Raw genomic sequence first — 17541 nt, forward strand, 5'->3', positions numbered from 1 at the left:
GTTTAAAGCTATTCTGATAATATTACTGTTCAGTGCAGGTTTTAATTGATTTGAAAAAGTGATCTTAGGATCAGTATCACTTCACTTAAGAGTGAGTCTTCTCAAACCATTATCTTCTGTGGGGTTTTTTTGGTTATTGTTAGTTTTGGCTAGTGTTGATAATACTAGCCATGCAACAATGCTTTCTTGGTTCTATTCTCAAATTTTTAATATAAGTTAAAGTCCAAAGATTGTCATCTCTTTCATAACTAATTGCATTGTAACTGGTTTAAGAGAATTATTTATATGTAATATTTTGTAAATTTGTTTTTTCTGGCATCACAGAGTACCAGGTATTTTTAGAGGAGGGAAAGGGCAAAACTAATATTTAAGTGCCTTTTGCATTCTGTGTGTTTTACATAAGTTATATCATTTAGTTATAAATATGGTATGGAAATCTATTTAACTGTGTTCCCTTGTGTTACACCCATACTTACAGAACATTATGTTCATCTTCTGTGGGACTCTTACAGTTATATGTTTGTGTTATGTATTTGTTTAATGTCAAACACCAGATAGTCACATTACATAATATAATCTGTTATTTAGGGATTTTTTTTTCCCCTATATCTCTGACCTGAAGGTAGAATTAATGGTGTTTTTATTCCTCATTGCTACTCTAGATCATTGTTCTTTCACCTCCCTAAAAGCGTCCCCAGTTTCATCAGATTGTATCACCATCTGCCTTTCCCTGTATGAATTTATTTCCTTGTAATTGAATTGTTCGGATGGCTTACTTAATATTACTTTTTTTTTTTTTTTTTGGCACTTTTAGATAAAAGCTCAACTTGGTAGAAATTTAATTTCTCTTGAATACTTAACTCTCTCCATCTAATAGTTTTGTGATTGCTTCACTTGGTTCCCAGGGACCCTTAGGAGCCCCTAGTCCAGCTCTTAAAGTAGCACCTCAAGGCTCTATGGAAGATGGAATATTGTAAAACCAGTGACCATACTAAGAGCTGTCTGACCCAGGGATTAGCTGTAGGGCTGTGTCTGCTTCCTCCCACCTTTGGAGAAGCCATAGAATCCAGATAGTATTTTTTTTTTTTTTTTGTGGTACGCGGGTCTCTCACTTTCGTGGCCTCTCCCATTGCGGAGCACAGGCTCCGGACACGCAGGTTCAGCGGCCATGGCTTACGGGCCCAGCCGCTCCGCAGCATGTAGGATCTTCCCGGACCGGGGCACGAACCCGTGTCCCCTGCATTGGCAGGCGGACTCTCAACGACTGCGCCACCAGGGAAGCCCCCAGATAGTATTTTGCTGCCTTTTTCAGACTCCTTTTGTAAGAGTGAGAATCCAACTCGTGGCTTTAATAGCGTAACTCCAGTTTCCTCTTGTCAAGTTGGATAATAGTCTCTGCAGGACATACAGTTCCCTGCTACTCTATATACCCCAAACCTGTCAAGCCCACAATTTCAGTCCCATGAACAAAAGAAACTTACTGTTTCTTTTTGATTCATTGAATTGTATCACTAGTTTCACTAGTTGTCAGAGTATCTGTTTCTAGCAGTCTTTTCCATCCATCTTGATTTTTATATGCAAATCTGAGGAGCTTAACAATAGGTTATTGCCTCCAGGTTGACATTGGTCCTATCCTTCAGAGTAAAGTTCACAGGTTTAAAATACTTGGTTCTTTTCCTTGCCTCACAAATGATCACCCCATCCCCTCACCTTAAGATACAAGTTAGTTACTGTCTCCTTCAAGAGCCTTTTACTCTACTCCCACACTGGGCCAGGTGCCCTTCCAGTGTGGTCTGCTAGCACCCTGTGTATGCCTCTATTCTAATGCTTACCATATTTTATTAACATTTTCTGATTGTTTTCCTCACCGTGAGACTTTAAATTGTAAAGTTTAAAGAGGGAGTTCATTCTTTTTTTATCCCCCCCTTGGCTGCATTGGGTCTTCGTTGCTGCGCGCGGGCTTTCTTTAGTTGTGGTGCGCGGGCTTCTCATTGCGGTGGCTTCTCTTATTGCGGAGCATGGGCTTTACGCACACGGGCTTCAGTAGTTGCAGCACACCTGCTAAGTAGTCGCGGCACGCAGGCTCTAGAGCACAGGCTCAGTAGTTGTGGCGCACAGGCTTAGTTGCTCCGCGGCATGTGGGATCTTCCTGGACCAGAGATTGAACCCATGTCCCCTGCATTGGCAAGCAGATTCTTAACCACCGTGCCACCAGGGAAGTCCCAGAGTTCATTCTTCATTGTATTCCCATGACCTATCATACGACTGACACTTAATGTTCATTAATATGAACTCAGTTAAATGTCTTGATTGTCAGATGTTTTCAGATTATTGTTCATAGTCTTAACACCAGCTTGGTGGTGAGATGTAAATATAAGAGGTTGTAAACCATCTTTATCTCATTTTCTTCTCAGTATTTCTTGTGCAGTATTCTAGAGTCAATCTTTATTTGACAAAAGGAATTGACCAGAAGGTGAATGTATGGCAGTTAACCTTCTAAAATACCAGCTATAACTAAGTTTAGAGCTAAATATAAAAATTATGTGTGTGATTAGTTGGTTTGGCCAACACAAACACTTTATTTTGTTGTGTCAAAGCTGAAAACTGACAGAAAGAGGAGTTGGAGTAAAATAAGAGAAACTAGCCAGTGCAATAGTAGAGATTATAATGATCATCAAAGCGCTTATTCCTTACAAACTAAAGAAAGCTAAGAGGAGGGAGAGAAGAAATTCCAACTGAAATACCTGTTTGAGGAGATATATTGTCAAGATGTACAGCCCTTCGTGCTTCAGTAGCTCTTGAGGCATCTTTCTGTGATATAGGAATTAATTTCATTAAGTTGACCCTGAATGATCAGGAAAAAGGTTTAAGCTGTGGTCTCTCTACTTTCTGAGGAATGAGATAAGTATTATATTTATTTTTAAAGAGATTTCTATCCAAAATGGTTATGATGATAAATCCTGCAGTGCTTAGATTAAACCTTTACTTGTCTGGAACTCTCACTTATTGAAAATAGTCTTTCCCACTAATCATAGAGTTATTTCTGTAGTTTGTTGTGTTTACCTGGCAGAAGTAGTACTTACATAGATCTGTTTTATTAGTAGTAGATTAAGTATTACTAGGTTTGTTTTGTTTTTTATGGTGCTTACAAAACTGAAGAGTAAATCGTTAAATACTGCTTTAAAGTGTGTACCTTTTAAAAATTAAGCCTATATCCAGCAGTTTAAAATAATATGTTGGAAGATTAAAATGCCAATAATGTTTAGTGTTTGTGCAGTGATCTTTGTAATGATAAGTTGGTTCAGGTTAATTTCCCCTTCAATATTCTTTCATCATCTTTAAATGTGTAATTTGTCTCTTATTCCTGATATTTTTCATTTATTCCTCGTGACTTTAGTTTTGTTTTTAATGGACTGTCATTCTGTTATCATAGTCCATTTGTGTTTCCTAAAATAGTTTAATGGCTATTTGCTGCCTTAGAAAGAAATCCAGTATATTTTCTTATTCTCAAGAATTAAGAAAACTTACTTCCAAAATTACTATCAGTTGATATTAGTGTTACCTAAAATTTAAAACCTCAACTTAATTAAAGTATAGATATATAGTGAGATGACATTGTGAAAATTTTATTTAATAAATAAGAGAATATTGGATATTGATATTAAATGCTATAAGTAGTACATAAGGTTTTATCTTCATTTATTTCAAGTTTGATAGATTTTGAATAAACTTTAAAAGTTTTTAACATATAAACACATATTCCATAGCATTTGCTAACCTTTTATAAACAAGAATTACAAACATATCCTTGATGATAACTTGAAACTTTACTTGTTCACTTTATTTTTATTTTTTAATTGTTCCCTTATAGAATGTTTCTCCATCCCAGAGAGATGAAGTGATCCAGTGGCTGGCCAAACTCAAGTACCAATTCAACCTTTACCCAGAAACATTTGCTCTGGCTAGCAGTCTTTTGGACAGGTTCTTAGCTACTGTAAAGGTAAATATTTTAGAATACACTTACATACAGCTTCTTTTTTGAGGGTTTATATGCTACACCAGGGACTATTAGTAAAATATTCTACAAAGTGGGAAGGAGTGGAAAACCTTCCTAAAGATTATATATATACTTATAAGCTATTGCTTTAAGTTTTCAGAAATGTTTCTAATTATATTCTGTAGTTTTCTTTTGGCTACAAGTATTCATAATTTATACTTAACCTATGAAAGTTTTGATCTCTTGATTTTAATACAAACCATATAGCATTGGCAAAATGTTCAGTCATCTTTTTAACACACTGAGTACTAGTTGTGAACATTGAATCAGACTAGAAAAGTATAAGCCTATTGCATATTTTTCTCTGTCACTACTTATTTATTGAATCCCTTTTGTGTAGTTTTCTGAACAATATATAAATACTTTCTAGAGGAGTATAACAAGATGAACTGAACTGTCATAAAATAACTTCATTGTATTTTTGTTAAATGGCAGCATTACGGGTAAGTTTTATGTTGTCCCTATTGCTATAATATATTGTTGGTTATCTTATGTGAAATCAGTCATAGTAGGCCCACAACAGATTTAAAGCAGAAAGGCAGCATTTATTCAATAGCAAGGCATGAAAAGCAATTCAGTTGTTATTTGTATGCCTAGGAATATGTAGCTGCAGGAATGATGTATTCAGTGCTGAGGGTGCCATATTCTTTGTTATTAGGTATAAAAAAATAGAAGCCAAAGAATTATGGAGTGGAAGAATTTGGACGGCCACTCAAGTTACCTTTCTATGTTTCAAACTTCTACTTTTGAGAGTAAAGCAACTTAAATTATAATGACACTAATTGCCTGAAGTCTGGGTTATCTGAGATGCCTACATTTATCTAGGCATCAAGTCCCCCTCCCTTCTCCCTAGTCCCCTACTGTAGCTAATCTCCCTTTCACAGAGAAAGATTCGTTTGAGGTTAGTGTCGTTTCTTGGGTTGTATATTCCTCAAAAATTTTAATGGACTTGTTGTAGCTTCTATCATAGAGAAGATTTTTACTGGCCTTATTATTAAACATTTTAAACAGATTTAGGGGAAGTTTCTGGAACAATTAGAGAAATTTGCCAAGTAAAATATCATTTCTTTCATATTGCTTATTTAATGGGTCCTATCACGCTACTAGCATCAGATACTTAGATATGGTTAATCTATATTGAAACAATTCATCTAAAATGTATTCATAGTTTAAAGGTGCTTAAAGCAGACCATTAAAGGGCTACAACAGTGAATGGAACCTCAATCCCAGCTGTGCAGAAGAAGGTACTATGAAATTCTTTAAAAATAATAGATCTCGAGCCCTATCCCAGACATACTGAATCTGAATCTCTAGTAGGTGAGATCTGGACATCTGTATTTAAATAAACAAAAACTACATAGATGATTCTGGTATACATCCAGGATTGAGAACTACTGTTTGTTTAAAAAACACACACCCATATATTTGCTGTTGGGATTCATTTCAGTCCTAAATTTATTATTGGTGCCCTTGATTTGGGGGTTGCATTTCCTACCCAAAGTTGTTAACTGTTGGACTCTTTTCTTTGTAATGAACTCTGATTACCTCAGGGATATGGTTTTGATATGTTGTGTACATGGAGAAATAAGGGAACCTGGAAAACTGTCTTAGCAACAAGATCTGACTTCACTTTCTATATCACTTGTGTGGTGTCCATTAACCTTTGAGACTGTTTTCTCATCTGTAAAAGAAGATATATTTATGGCAGTGCTTTCTAAACAGTAATATTCTGATTAATATTAATGATTATTTTAAAACATTGATAGTATTGAACTAGCTTTTATTTCTCATACGGGCAGAGAATTGGAAGATTCCTAGACAGTCTGCCACTTATACTGAGGCACAATGGTCATTAGTTGGCATGTTTATTAAGTAATTAATCAAGGCCATACTCTGGTCATCAGAAGCCTTCCCCAAGGCTTCATGGGAATGTAATGTTTAGGTATAAAATGTTGAAACAGGTTTTCTTTGTGTTATCTAACTTATCTCTGTGTCATTCAATATAATTGGACTAAATTATCGTGATTATTTATTTGGCTGCATCGAGCAGCTGCGGGATCTTAGTACCCCGACCAGGGATTGAACCCAGGCCATGACAGTGAAAGCACCAAATCCTAACCATTGGACCACCAGGGAAATCCCTGTCCTGATTATTTAAAATTGTATTCTGATGCTGGGTTGGCAAACCCTATTCTACCAGTGACATAGAAAGTGTGCCTACTCATTATAGATAAGGAAAATAGGCAAATTCAAGCCCTCCTATGGGTGTCAAACCCAAGAAAGGTTTTTTCCCCACTAATTGGTTCTGTATATATGTAGGAGCCTTTCATTCTTATCATGGATCTTGAATATATAATTTTTTGGGTGAACATTTAATTAGAAAATTTCATCTGCTAGCATCCTATAATTTTTTAAAGCATGTGAAATATATTAATAGCCTTTATTTTATTTTCCCTTCTTTCTCTTTAATCCCCCTAACACCTAGTATGTTAATCTAACTGATATAACAGGCAAAGAGAATAAAACTAGCTTAAAAAATATACAAATATACTCTTAATTTGGGGAATTTTATTAAATAAAAAAATGTCTTGTAAAATCAAGCTCATCTCTGCTGGATAGAAATTAACTTTGGCTAACTAGCATTGGTTGAACTTCCAACAATGGAATGTTCTTAGTATTTCCATAGAGTATAAGGCTGAGGTTATGAAGTTAAAAGTCAGCTCTGATCTAGAAAGCAGTGGGTAGGGGGGCTTCCCTGGTGGTGCAGTGCTTGAGAATCTGCCTGCTAATGCAGGGGACACGGATTCGAGCCCTGGTCTGGGAAGACCCCACATGCCGCGGAGCAGCTGGGCCCCTGAGCCACAGTTACTGAGCCTGCGCGTCTGGAGCCGGTGCTCCGCAACAAGAGAGGCCGCGATAGTGAGAGGCCTGTGCGCTGCGATGAAGAGTGGCCCCCGCTCACCACAACTAGAGAAAGCCCTCGCACAGAAACAAAGACCCAACACAGCAAAAATAAATAAATAAATATTTAAAAAATGCGTAGGAATCAGATTAATTGAATTCCATAGAATTGTGTGCATACTTTTAACTCATCTTTTTGAAGAATCACTGAAGTTGCTTTTTCTCTCTTCCCCATTTTAGGCCCACCCAAAATACCTGAGTTGTATTGCAATCAGCTGTTTTTTCCTAGCTGCCAAGACTGTTGAGGAAGACGAGGTAAATATTTTCCTTTAAAGATTAGTCATGTCTCTTTTTTGAAATTATCCTTTTATTTTCTGTTTACCAAAACAAAAACTGAGTTTATTTTTTTCTGTCCTGTCCTCCTGCCCCATCCCCCTTTGCTTTGGATAGAGAATACCAGTACTGAAGGTGTTGGCAAGAGATAGTTTCTGTGGATGTTCTTCATCTGAAATTCTGAGGATGGAGAGAATTATTCTGGATAAGTTGAATTGGGATCTTCACACAGCCACACCATTGGATTTTCTTCACATTGTAAATATACCTGAAATCTTTTCGTTTCTTATTTGAATGTGTAGTCCTATTTCAGTAACTTGAAAAGTAGATTGCCCACTCATTTTTTTTGTTGTTGTTCTGATTTTTAGGAAAAGGAAAATAATTGCAGTTAGCCAAGGAAAAATGAGAAATTGGGGTGTATGTCAAATCATTGAAGCTAAAATTGCAAACTTAGAAATTGAGTAATACCTGAGGTTACATCAGTTTCTGTATATAGCTTATCTAGACATTTGAGTAAAACTAGTGATGTTCTTGTGATTGTTTTTATTTTTTTAGTTCCATGCCATTGCAGTGTCAACTAGGCCACAGTTACTTTTTAGTTTGCCCAAACTGAGCCCATCTCAACATTTGGCAGTCCTTACCAAGCAATTACTTCACTGTATGGCCTGCAGCCAACTTCTGCAATTCAAAGGATCCATGCTTGCCCTGGCCATGGTTAGTTTGGAAATGGAGAAACTCATTCCTGATTGGCTTCCTCTTACAATTGAACTGCTTCAGAAAGCACAGGTAGGTGTCAGTCTAATTAAAGAGTGTTCATTTTAAATTTTTTCTCCTATTGGGATACATAGGGTGAGCAGATAGTTATAAAACTAAGAGACATTTTAATCTTGTAATGGCAACTCATTTTTAAGAGTATAGTTTTACACACTTTAAATTTATGTGTTAGATGTCTTTTTTCCTTTTTTAAAGCTCAGATAGTATTTTCTTGATTCTTTTCATCCCTTCTAGATTACTTTAAAAGTAAGATTCTTGATAATATATTCTCCATTAGTTTTGTATGAAGAACATTCCTAGCTATATTTGTAGGTTTCATTATAGTACTTCTGACTTACTCATTTTATAAAAGTCAAGAACATAAATTGCAAGAAGTTACTTTTTTAGACAAGCAGATAATTTATTGTTGGCTAGAGAGGGAAGTATTTGGCAAATAGAAACTATATTCCTGAAGTTCCAGGACTTTCTGAAGTCCTGGTAGTTCTCACTCTTGCTTAAGATTGGTTAATAAGTTGTATCTGCAAATTGATACAAAATGTTAGCAGTCAGTTAAATTTTTATCAACTGTCTATATAAAAAGTAAAAGTTTAGTGGAGAAAAATGTCATTCAAATGAAAAATTAGTAATGGCGCTGTATGTTAGCAGCAACTTGGAGAGAATCCTTATTGCTTCTATTCATGTCACCAAATAGAACCTACAAGTTTAGATCTGCAAACCATACTCCTCGGCCAACTGAGTCCATAAAAGACTTACGAACCCACTTTCCTTTTAAACATATATGTCCCTACTTATCTCATTTGGCAGTAGTTACTCTGATTTGTTTCATTGAGTGTTATTTAGAGCAGAGTCTGTTAAATTCTGAGCTTAAAAACATTTTGTAATATAAAAAGAACTAACTTGAGCAAAGGGCTGCAGTTATTGAGCTAATAAAACATAATTCTATAAAAGAAAGAGAATACTTGAATTTGGTGTTTTGTAAGATAGTTATAATTGACGATTTTATAGATATGAGCTATAAAAGTTAGCAGACCCAGACATGTAAGGTATACCAGTGCAGCCTCTCAGCTGAGGATATCATGCCCTAGTTGGTGAGCAGAGAAGGGCTGAGAGTCTTTTCATAAAAATGATGATGATGATGGTCAGATCAGTATATCAACTAGAGCTCCATCCCTCTTATATGTGTCTTGTTCCACTGTTCTTAGCATGGCTCAGCTTGTTCTGTATCCCTGGGAAACATGGTGTTAGTGTAACAAAGGCTATTTCTCCTTCATGTTCTTTTAATTGCATGTGTTAGATTAAAATAATTGAGAAGTGCTTCTTTGCGTTGAAATAAATGCTATAATGAAAATAAACCCAAGGAGATAGTTACTGTTTAGTGAGAATTTTTAGAAACTAACATAAACTACCACATAAGTGAATGGTGTAGCACAGAACATTTACTTTGCCTACCTAGAGTGTTGGAAAATGAAGTTGAATATTAATCTTTTACATTAGACTGCAGAAGGAGGGGAAGGGACATAAAGAGAACATCCTACCTCCTACATTTTTCATCTTTTTATTGGAACAAAGGACATATTTCTAAACGCCTCCATGACTTGGTCTCTGTGCCTGTTTCCAATCTAGTACAGAGAAAATTTGCTATATGAAGAGTTACTGTCACAGAGAAAGGACAGGCTTCGAAGCATAAATAGTAAGAATGTAAATAGCATGTATATCCTGTAGCTTTGAGGGCTTGTTCTCTACTGAAGAACACTAGAGAATCTGCTTATTCTCTTTTATAAGTCTTCTGGTGCTAGAAGAAAGTGTTCACTGAAACTGTTTTCCCCAAGTATTATTGTTATAAGCTTGGAAATTGAAGGAACCTTCTTAGAAATCATATCATTCAACTCCTTTATTTTATAGCTGCAGTCTGGGGAACTTGGGACTTTCTCAGAGACACACAGAACTTAGTAGGCAAAGAAAACTAAAAAAAAAAACCAGTGCTTTTTCTGTACCACAGAAACCTTGAAGATTCTAGTCCAGTGGTTTTAAGAGTTTGCTTTAGAACTGGAACCCTTCCCTCACCCCCAACAAAATCTTGTACACACACAATCCCAAAATCCTAAGTAGTAAAGTATTACTTTGTAATGTGTGTTTGGGGCACAGGCCTATCAGATGCAGTCCTATTTAACATGGCCTCTTCCCTTTCATAAGCTATTTGGACATAGTTTGAAAACCACTGTTCCTTTCTCTTGTATATGTATATAGTTATATTCCACAGATATTTATTGAGAAATCTATGATCAAGGCATTGGGGATACAGTGATTCTAAAACGTCTCTGCTTCATGTAATAGTCAAGTTATAATAAGGAAGACAGTTTAAAACAAGTAAGGTCACAGAACTTCAGAGATTTTGAGACTTGGTTTTAGCAATTCTCTGAAACCCTCGTGGCCCAAATCTGAGTGGCTCCTTATTCTTTAAGACTCAGACATTTTTACCTTTTGCTAAGTTCACCTGTGTTCATGTAGAACACCAAGTCTAATATCTTTGTAATTAGACCCATGACAAGGCCATAGTAATATCAGATGTTTCTCCTGGATTTCTGGTTCTAGTTTAGAAAATTCTTGCATCAGATGGTAAGATCATGCTGGAATTACTTCTGACATGTTTCCCAGGGTCCTGGTTTGAGAGGACTGCTTAGTGGTCCATCATAGACATCTCATGCTGTGAGGGGGCCCACTATCACCAACTCTGCCTGTGTTCCCTTTGAGAGGACTGCTTAGTGGTCCATCATAGACATCTCATGCTGTGAGGGGGCCCACTATCACCAACTCTGCCTGTGTTCCCTCTGGACTTCAGACGAAGTACAGTGAGTGTTCCCTGGTTTGAAAGGCAAGCTTCCTCTTGTCCCTCCCTGTCCCCTCCCCAGTCCACCGCCCCCATCACCACCCCTCATCTCTTTTGCTACCTGAGTTGTTGCTCATCATTCTGGGATAGCTAACCCTCTCTTTCCTCTTACCCCTTCTCTCATTGCTCTGCTTCTGTGGCTATACTCATGTTCTCCTCTTTCTGACTGACGTGGTCGACCTTGATTATCTCAGGATGTGACATCTACCCAGATTAGTGTGGTGGTCTTCCTAGACCCTACTCAGGCACTAGTCAAAGTAGATGTTTCTGCTGTGGTGTAGTTTAAAATTAGAGTATGGAGTTAAGGAAGCAGACCTTCCCCACCAGGGTCTTCTAGTTCTTCTTAAAGGTGCTTAAAGTCAGACTACTTAACTGCACTGCATGGTATTTTCGTGCTTTATGCTGTCCATTGAACCTTGTGGGTCCATCTGGACCAATTACATCATGCTGTTCTGATCCCCTCTTCCCATCAGTAACCTGTTTGGATGTCTGCTCTGTAAACTTTCAATGCTATTTACCCTACCTCCTTGGTGAGCTATACTATAGTTCTGTTTGTTGTTGCAGGGGATGCTTTAAAATGGTTACCGTATTTGAATTTGGGGAGATAGTTAAATGCTCTCTTGACACTCTGCAATCAGAACAAGTTCATTTTAAATCTTTTTATAACAATTTCATTAGAGGACTTGTCTGGTGTCTAAAGTTGCAGTAATTCCAGTATGTGTGCTTATTTTGTTTCCTCCACTGCATCTCAATGAGGACCATATTATTTTTTTTTCTTAGAACAAATTTAGGTTGTAGTAGATTAGAAGAAATTTATTTTGATGCATTATTTTAGACAAAGGACTTAACTTGGGTGGAAGTAGAGTTCATTAGATGGTATTGGTTTGCATAATCTTCATTGTCTTTCTAGCCCCGTTTTCTGCCAGTCCTCACCTATAAATAGAACTCCCTATTTACTATTTTCACAGAGGAAGTTTATAGTGACATAAATAGTCTTCCTTTTACTTGAAATACATGTCCTCCTTTTTCAGGGTTCTTCTGTGATACTATGCCCAGTGACCAAGGCATTAGAATATTTGTGATATTTTTACTTTTCTAGGCCATTGAGTATCATTCATTTGTTAAAGAACAGTTCATTAAACCTAGGTATACTTAAAATAATTTTTACCCTGTAGCCTTCTTTTCACTTCCCAATTCCTGTCTTTTTTTTCTGTTACCTCTTTTGTAGGCTTTTTGAAGAAGCGTGGTACCTGGCCTAGAGTACCAGTTGCCTTAAAGAACTTTGAAGCCCCATCCCTATCCTGTGTGCTTTGTTCCATTGTTTTTAAGAGAGGAAAAGAAATTCTAATACTAGTTAATAATATCTTACCTGTTTGTTAGGGTGTTATCTAGTGCCTTTCAAACTAGGGGGAAAAAATTAGTGAACAAAATAGTAGATATTAAAAATGGTCATTTTCAGGTATAGTTTCTGACAACTTCAGACATTTTTACCTTTGTACTACGTGATGACTAACACCAGCCTTTCGTCTTCCTTTCCACTGACCTGGGTAACAAGTAATGAGTATATTTAGAGATAAAAATAATTTTCTCACCAAATACGTTCTTGCAGAGCATGTTATTTTCCTTTATTTTCTCTGTGGTATTGCGAAGTCATGCTGTGTGCTACAGGTTTTATAGGTATGAATAAGAATTGATTATATAAAGAATATATAAGACTGGAAAGTGATCCCCGATAGTTAAATAGTCAGGACAGGCTTCCTGGAGGTGGCATCGGTTAGCCAGACCTGGAAGGAATATGTAACACAGTTTCAACGTGTAGAAACAGGATGAGCAAGGGTAAAGTAAGAAAGGGCAAGATTTGTGCAGAGTAGAGAGCAGGCCTGTTTGGCAGGAATGTAGAACACAAATTGGGATATGGTAGGAGGAAATAAGGCTGGGTCAGATTGTGGAGAGCCTTCTTAATACCAAGCTAAAGAGGTTAGATTATTTCTGGCAGGCACTTGGGGTGCCGCTAAAGAAATTTGAATAGGGAGAAATATATGTTGCCAGAGTAATTCTGACCAGAGCTATAATTGCAGGGAAAGTAAGGCAAAGAGCAACTAATTGGACTCTCTATCACAAGTAAGATTTTGAAGGCCTTCCAGGTACAGTCAGTGGTGCTAGAAACTTAGGGAATAAAAATGAATATGAGGGCTCCCCTGGTGGCGCAGTGGTTGAGAGTCCGCCTGCCGATGCAGGGGACACGGGTACGTGCCCCGGTCCGGGAAGATCCCACATGCCGCGGAGCGGCTAGGCCCGTGAGCCATGGCCACTGAGCCTGCGCGTCCGGAGCCTGTGCTCCGCAACGGGAGAGGCCACAACAGTGAGAGGCCCGCGTACAACAACAACAACAAAAACAAAAAACAAAAAAAACCATGATACACTGCCTACCTCTTGGGATCTTGTAGTCTATAGTAGAAAAGCATAAATGGTTAAATAGATCATTCTAATACAGTGTAGTAAGTATGATGACAGGTTGATACAAAAACAGATGACCCTGAAATTTGGGTTTGTCGGGGGGTTAAGGGGAGTCAAGGGTGGCTTCAAAAAGGACTGATACCTGAATTATCCTGAAGGATAAGAAGGAATTAGTGAAACCCGCAGATTAAAAACATGAGCAAGAACGTTTTTTCTTATTGTTGTCAATTCTGCTGTTTTCTACAAAAATATAACTTGTCAAAGGTTCCCATTTACTGTTTTAAAAACAAAATAATAAGTTGTTCAAAATTCTTAGCCTTTCCCCATCCCTTATGTAAATTTTTTCTTGCCTCTGTCTGCTTCTTTAAATGCTTAATGGATTTTATGTTTATCTGTACCTTGGTCTTCACTAAGGAGGTTGGAAGAGAAAAGGAGGGTAGGGTGAAAGGCCTTCTAGACAGGGGAGATAGCCTGAACAAAAGCATATGTTGGAATATATAGCAGTGAACAAAAGAGAATAATTTCAGCTTTCATGCAGATGTACAGCATACAGTTGCAAATAAAGAATTCAAGTTCCAAAGAAGTTTATAATACAAATACAGATTTGGACACAATTTCTAAAAATGATAGGTAGGCTGGAGGAGTAGACGAGTTTGAGGTAAAAGATGTGGGGAGAGAAATCTTGGGGGGCAGAGGGCACGGGGAGAAAAAGTGGCCAGCAAAGACGACAGACAGCCTATATTAATTATCAACTTTGTGTTTTCTTTCCCCCGGGCTCAGATGGATAGCTCCCAGTTGATCCACTGTCGGGAGCTTGTGGCACATCACCTTTCTACTCTGCAGTCTTCCCTGCCTCTAAATTCCGTTTATGTCTACCGTCCCCTCAAGCACACCCTGGTGACCTGTGACAAAGGAGTGTTCAGATTACATCCCTCCTCTGCCCCAGGCCCAGATTTCTCCAAGGACAACAGCCAACCAGAAGTGCCAGTCAGAGGTACAGCAGCCTTCTACCATCATCTCCCAGCTGCCAGTGGGTGCAAGCATACCTCTGCTAAACGCAAAGTGGAGGAAATGGAAGTGGACGACTTCTATGATGGGATCAAACGGCTCTATAATGAAGATAATGCTTCAGAAAATGTGGGTTCTGTGTGTGGCACTGATTTATCAAGGCAAGAGGGACATACTTCCCCTTGTCCACCTTTGCAGCCTGTTTCTGTCATGTAGCTCCAGGTGTTACCTTCAAGTGCAAACTAAGGTAGACTACTGTGGGAATGGGAACATGGAAAACAGGATAGGCTGTATAAAGGTATATACCTTACCAGGCTGATTCGAAATGAGCCAGAAAAAAAAAAAAACCTGTTGACTTGTATGGCTAATTATAATTCAACATTATTTAAGCACTTAAAGACCAAAAAAAGTGTAAAATTCAAGATCAAAAAATTTTTAAGTAAAAAATTTCTTCGTAGTGTTTGTCAGTTCCACCCTTTTCTCTGCTAAAGTGTAATGTAGATTACCCTGTGTCAGAAATTCACGTTCAGTGTTTTTTTTTTTAAAAAGTTCCAAAATTCCTAGCTAGCAGACCTTGTCCCAGATCCTGATTTAATTTTCCTCTTGCTTTTGCTTGCTGCTTCTTTGAATACTAAATGAATTTTATGCATGTTGACCTATAGCCTGCCTTCCACTGATGAGGAAACCCTGAAAATTTGTTTTTAGCAATTTAGTGAACAGATTATTTCAGTGACAGCCATGTTGATAATCCATGATTCAAATTCAACTTAATCTGAAAAAGGTACTTCAGAATCGCCTGTGAATCAGAGTTGGTAACAGAAGAAGAACTCCCATTACCATGTTGATTTTTGTTTGTCTCCTTTCAATTTCTAGAGTTTGGAAACAAAATTAATATTTTCATTTTTATCTTAAATTGAAGCTTAAAAGTGGCATGTGATTAGGACACTCTTAAGATTTGTTGGAAGCATTTTTGACATTTGTATAATAGAATTTGTGATAAAGTTAATATATCCAGGTGCTCACCAAAGAAACATGTAACAACTAAAATTAGATTAAAAAAAACTGTTCAGTTCACTCATTTATAATCAGTAGGAGAGACTGTCTAGATGTTGGGGCAGCTCTATGATTTGGGTCTGTAACATGTAATAACTGAATTCAGTACCCTAGTTTTATGTTAAGCTATTAGGATTTACTTGATAAAAGTTAATCCCCCTGCCTCCCCAGCCTACCTGTATTCTCTTCATGACTTCTGGGTCCTGAGCTCCCTGTGCAGCCTGAAGAAGGTACTGCAGTCAGAACCATGTACTGATTGGTAGCAATAAAAGTTGTCCTTAACCTTTTTCTCTCTTTTTTTCCTGCTTGTGAAGAAGTGCAAGTTCTTGATTAGTTAGGCACTGCTGTTTCAACTGCGGAAGATGATAAAAATCCTAATATGCTTGCAGAAAATAGAACATGAAGGAAGGGGGGGATTTAAATGTGGCTGAGTTTAGGTTTTGACATGGTGGACTGTGACCTTGCAAACAGTAAATTCTTAGCTTAAGGAACCGTGAGGGCAGACACAGACCCATAGCTAGATAACCTGTCACTTTTAAGCCACCGATTTTGTTCTGGTTTAGCAGAGCAAGAGTATTCTCCGGTCAGCATTTGACTTTTAAAGTCTTTTATGGTAGGGCTGGCTACCTGCCGTAGTCCGATCAAGGGGGGAAACACGTGTAAGTACAGGGAGTGAGAAGGAATATACAAGAACGAACTACTTTTGGCGTGAAGACAGCATGAGGCTGGCTTTGCAGATACACATAAAAAAAAAAATCCCACCTATCCTAATCTTCATCTGGTTCTGTTTCTTAATTCTCCTGAATTGTGGGAGCTCCAGGAAGTCCACAACTACAAATGTTCATCATTAAAATAAATGCTGCGTAACCCCCCGCCCACTTCCACTTAACAAATGAGGAACATTTTTGTTACGTAGAAAGCTAGGGATAAAGTTGAGTCTAGAATCAGAATATTTCATTTGTGGTCCAGTTGCTACATACAGATGGTACAGAAGTTAGAAATAATATTTCAATTTCTTGATCTTGAGGCTTTCTAAAAAATGGATGGTAAGTCCGTTTGGAAAAAAGTATTTTCATGGGAAACTGAATTGGAGTGGTTGGGCTGCTGCTAGGTCTCATGCCTCAAAGCTTATTTAACCCATAGATCAGTTAAATGATAGTACTTTGGAGACCAGCCCCTCCTGAGCACCCTTTCAGCTACATCTCCCTGCCACTGTCCCAGAGACCTGAGCTGCCATGAGCTCTTGGAGAACTTTGGCTCTCTGGGGCCTGAACTCACGGACTGAGACAGAAAAAAGCAGAACATTCTTGAAGTGTGGAACTTTTCATTAAGAATGTTCCTACTGTTAAATTAGATCCTGTTTTATCAGAAACTATGCTCATTAGCCTGTCCCAAGATACCTGTCTTAAATCTTGGCATCACACCACAATTACTCTCTTCCAAGATTTGGAAACTTGAGCTTTATGGATCACGATTGCCTGGTGCCTCCTGGTGGTGAGAAAACCTGTTATTCCACAAAGGCTCTGCAAAGGCAAGGGAATAAACATGATGGGAGAAATTAGTTATTCTCTAATCCTCCGTTCAACAGAAGTGAAAGTGCACGCTCTAGCTCCTGAAGCTCTTACTAGGAGTAGCCGAATAATTACTTGTCTTTCAGGGTTGAAGTTCGTTACCTGTGGAGAACTGAATTTTCTGCAGATGATGTCTTACATTAGTGTGGAGGGGAGGGCTGGGAAAGGAGAGTGCTCTCGAGTGCCAGTTAAAAAGACTGATACAACTGATTTGTCAGAAATGTTCCTGACACCATGCCTTCGGCTCTAAAAGAAGCTATAGCGTAGCTCCTCACTTGGCCAAGCTGATGAGAATCGGAGCCTACAGTCCTGCCATTGAGGCAGTTAAGACATTGGCGTCTGCCCCCGAAGAAGTATTCTTTCTTTTCTCCTATGTTGTTAGAACCAACACGTATGTATGTCCTGTCTATTCTCTTTACATACCTGGATTTTCAGGATTTCTAATTCACTCCTTTGGAGTTCCTGAAACAAGAAAGTAAGTTGTCCTTGAGCATCACTGC

The 17541-nt window shown here is 37.9% G+C and overlaps 1 protein-coding gene across 7 annotated transcripts in view; it reads left to right on the forward strand.

The window, feature by feature from the left end:
• Positions 1-15759, forward strand: part of CCNI (cyclin I) — a 32371-nt gene extending 16612 nt beyond the window's left edge. The window contains exons 3-7 of one of the 7 annotated variants that reach the window (XM_065877659.1): positions 3872-4000; positions 7199-7273; positions 7409-7549; positions 7847-8077; positions 14190-15759. In XM_065877659.1, coding sequence (XP_065733731.1) covers positions 3872-4000; positions 7199-7273; positions 7409-7549; positions 7847-8077; positions 14190-14633 — 1020 coding nt within the window. In that variant the 3' untranslated portion in view covers positions 14634-15759. The remainder of the gene's footprint in view (positions 1-3871; positions 4001-7198; positions 7274-7408; positions 7550-7846; positions 8078-14189) is intronic. The other 6 variants (XM_065877658.1, XM_065877660.1, XM_065877664.1 and 3 more) reach the window with 6 other exon arrangements.
• Positions 15760-17541: the final 1782 nt, after the last annotated feature.

The sequence above is a fragment of the Phocoena phocoena genome, chromosome 5 (genome assembly GCF_963924675.1).
Source record: "Phocoena phocoena chromosome 5, mPhoPho1.1, whole genome shotgun sequence".
In the NCBI taxonomy this organism is placed as follows: Eukaryota; Metazoa; Chordata; class Mammalia; order Artiodactyla; family Phocoenidae; genus Phocoena; species Phocoena phocoena.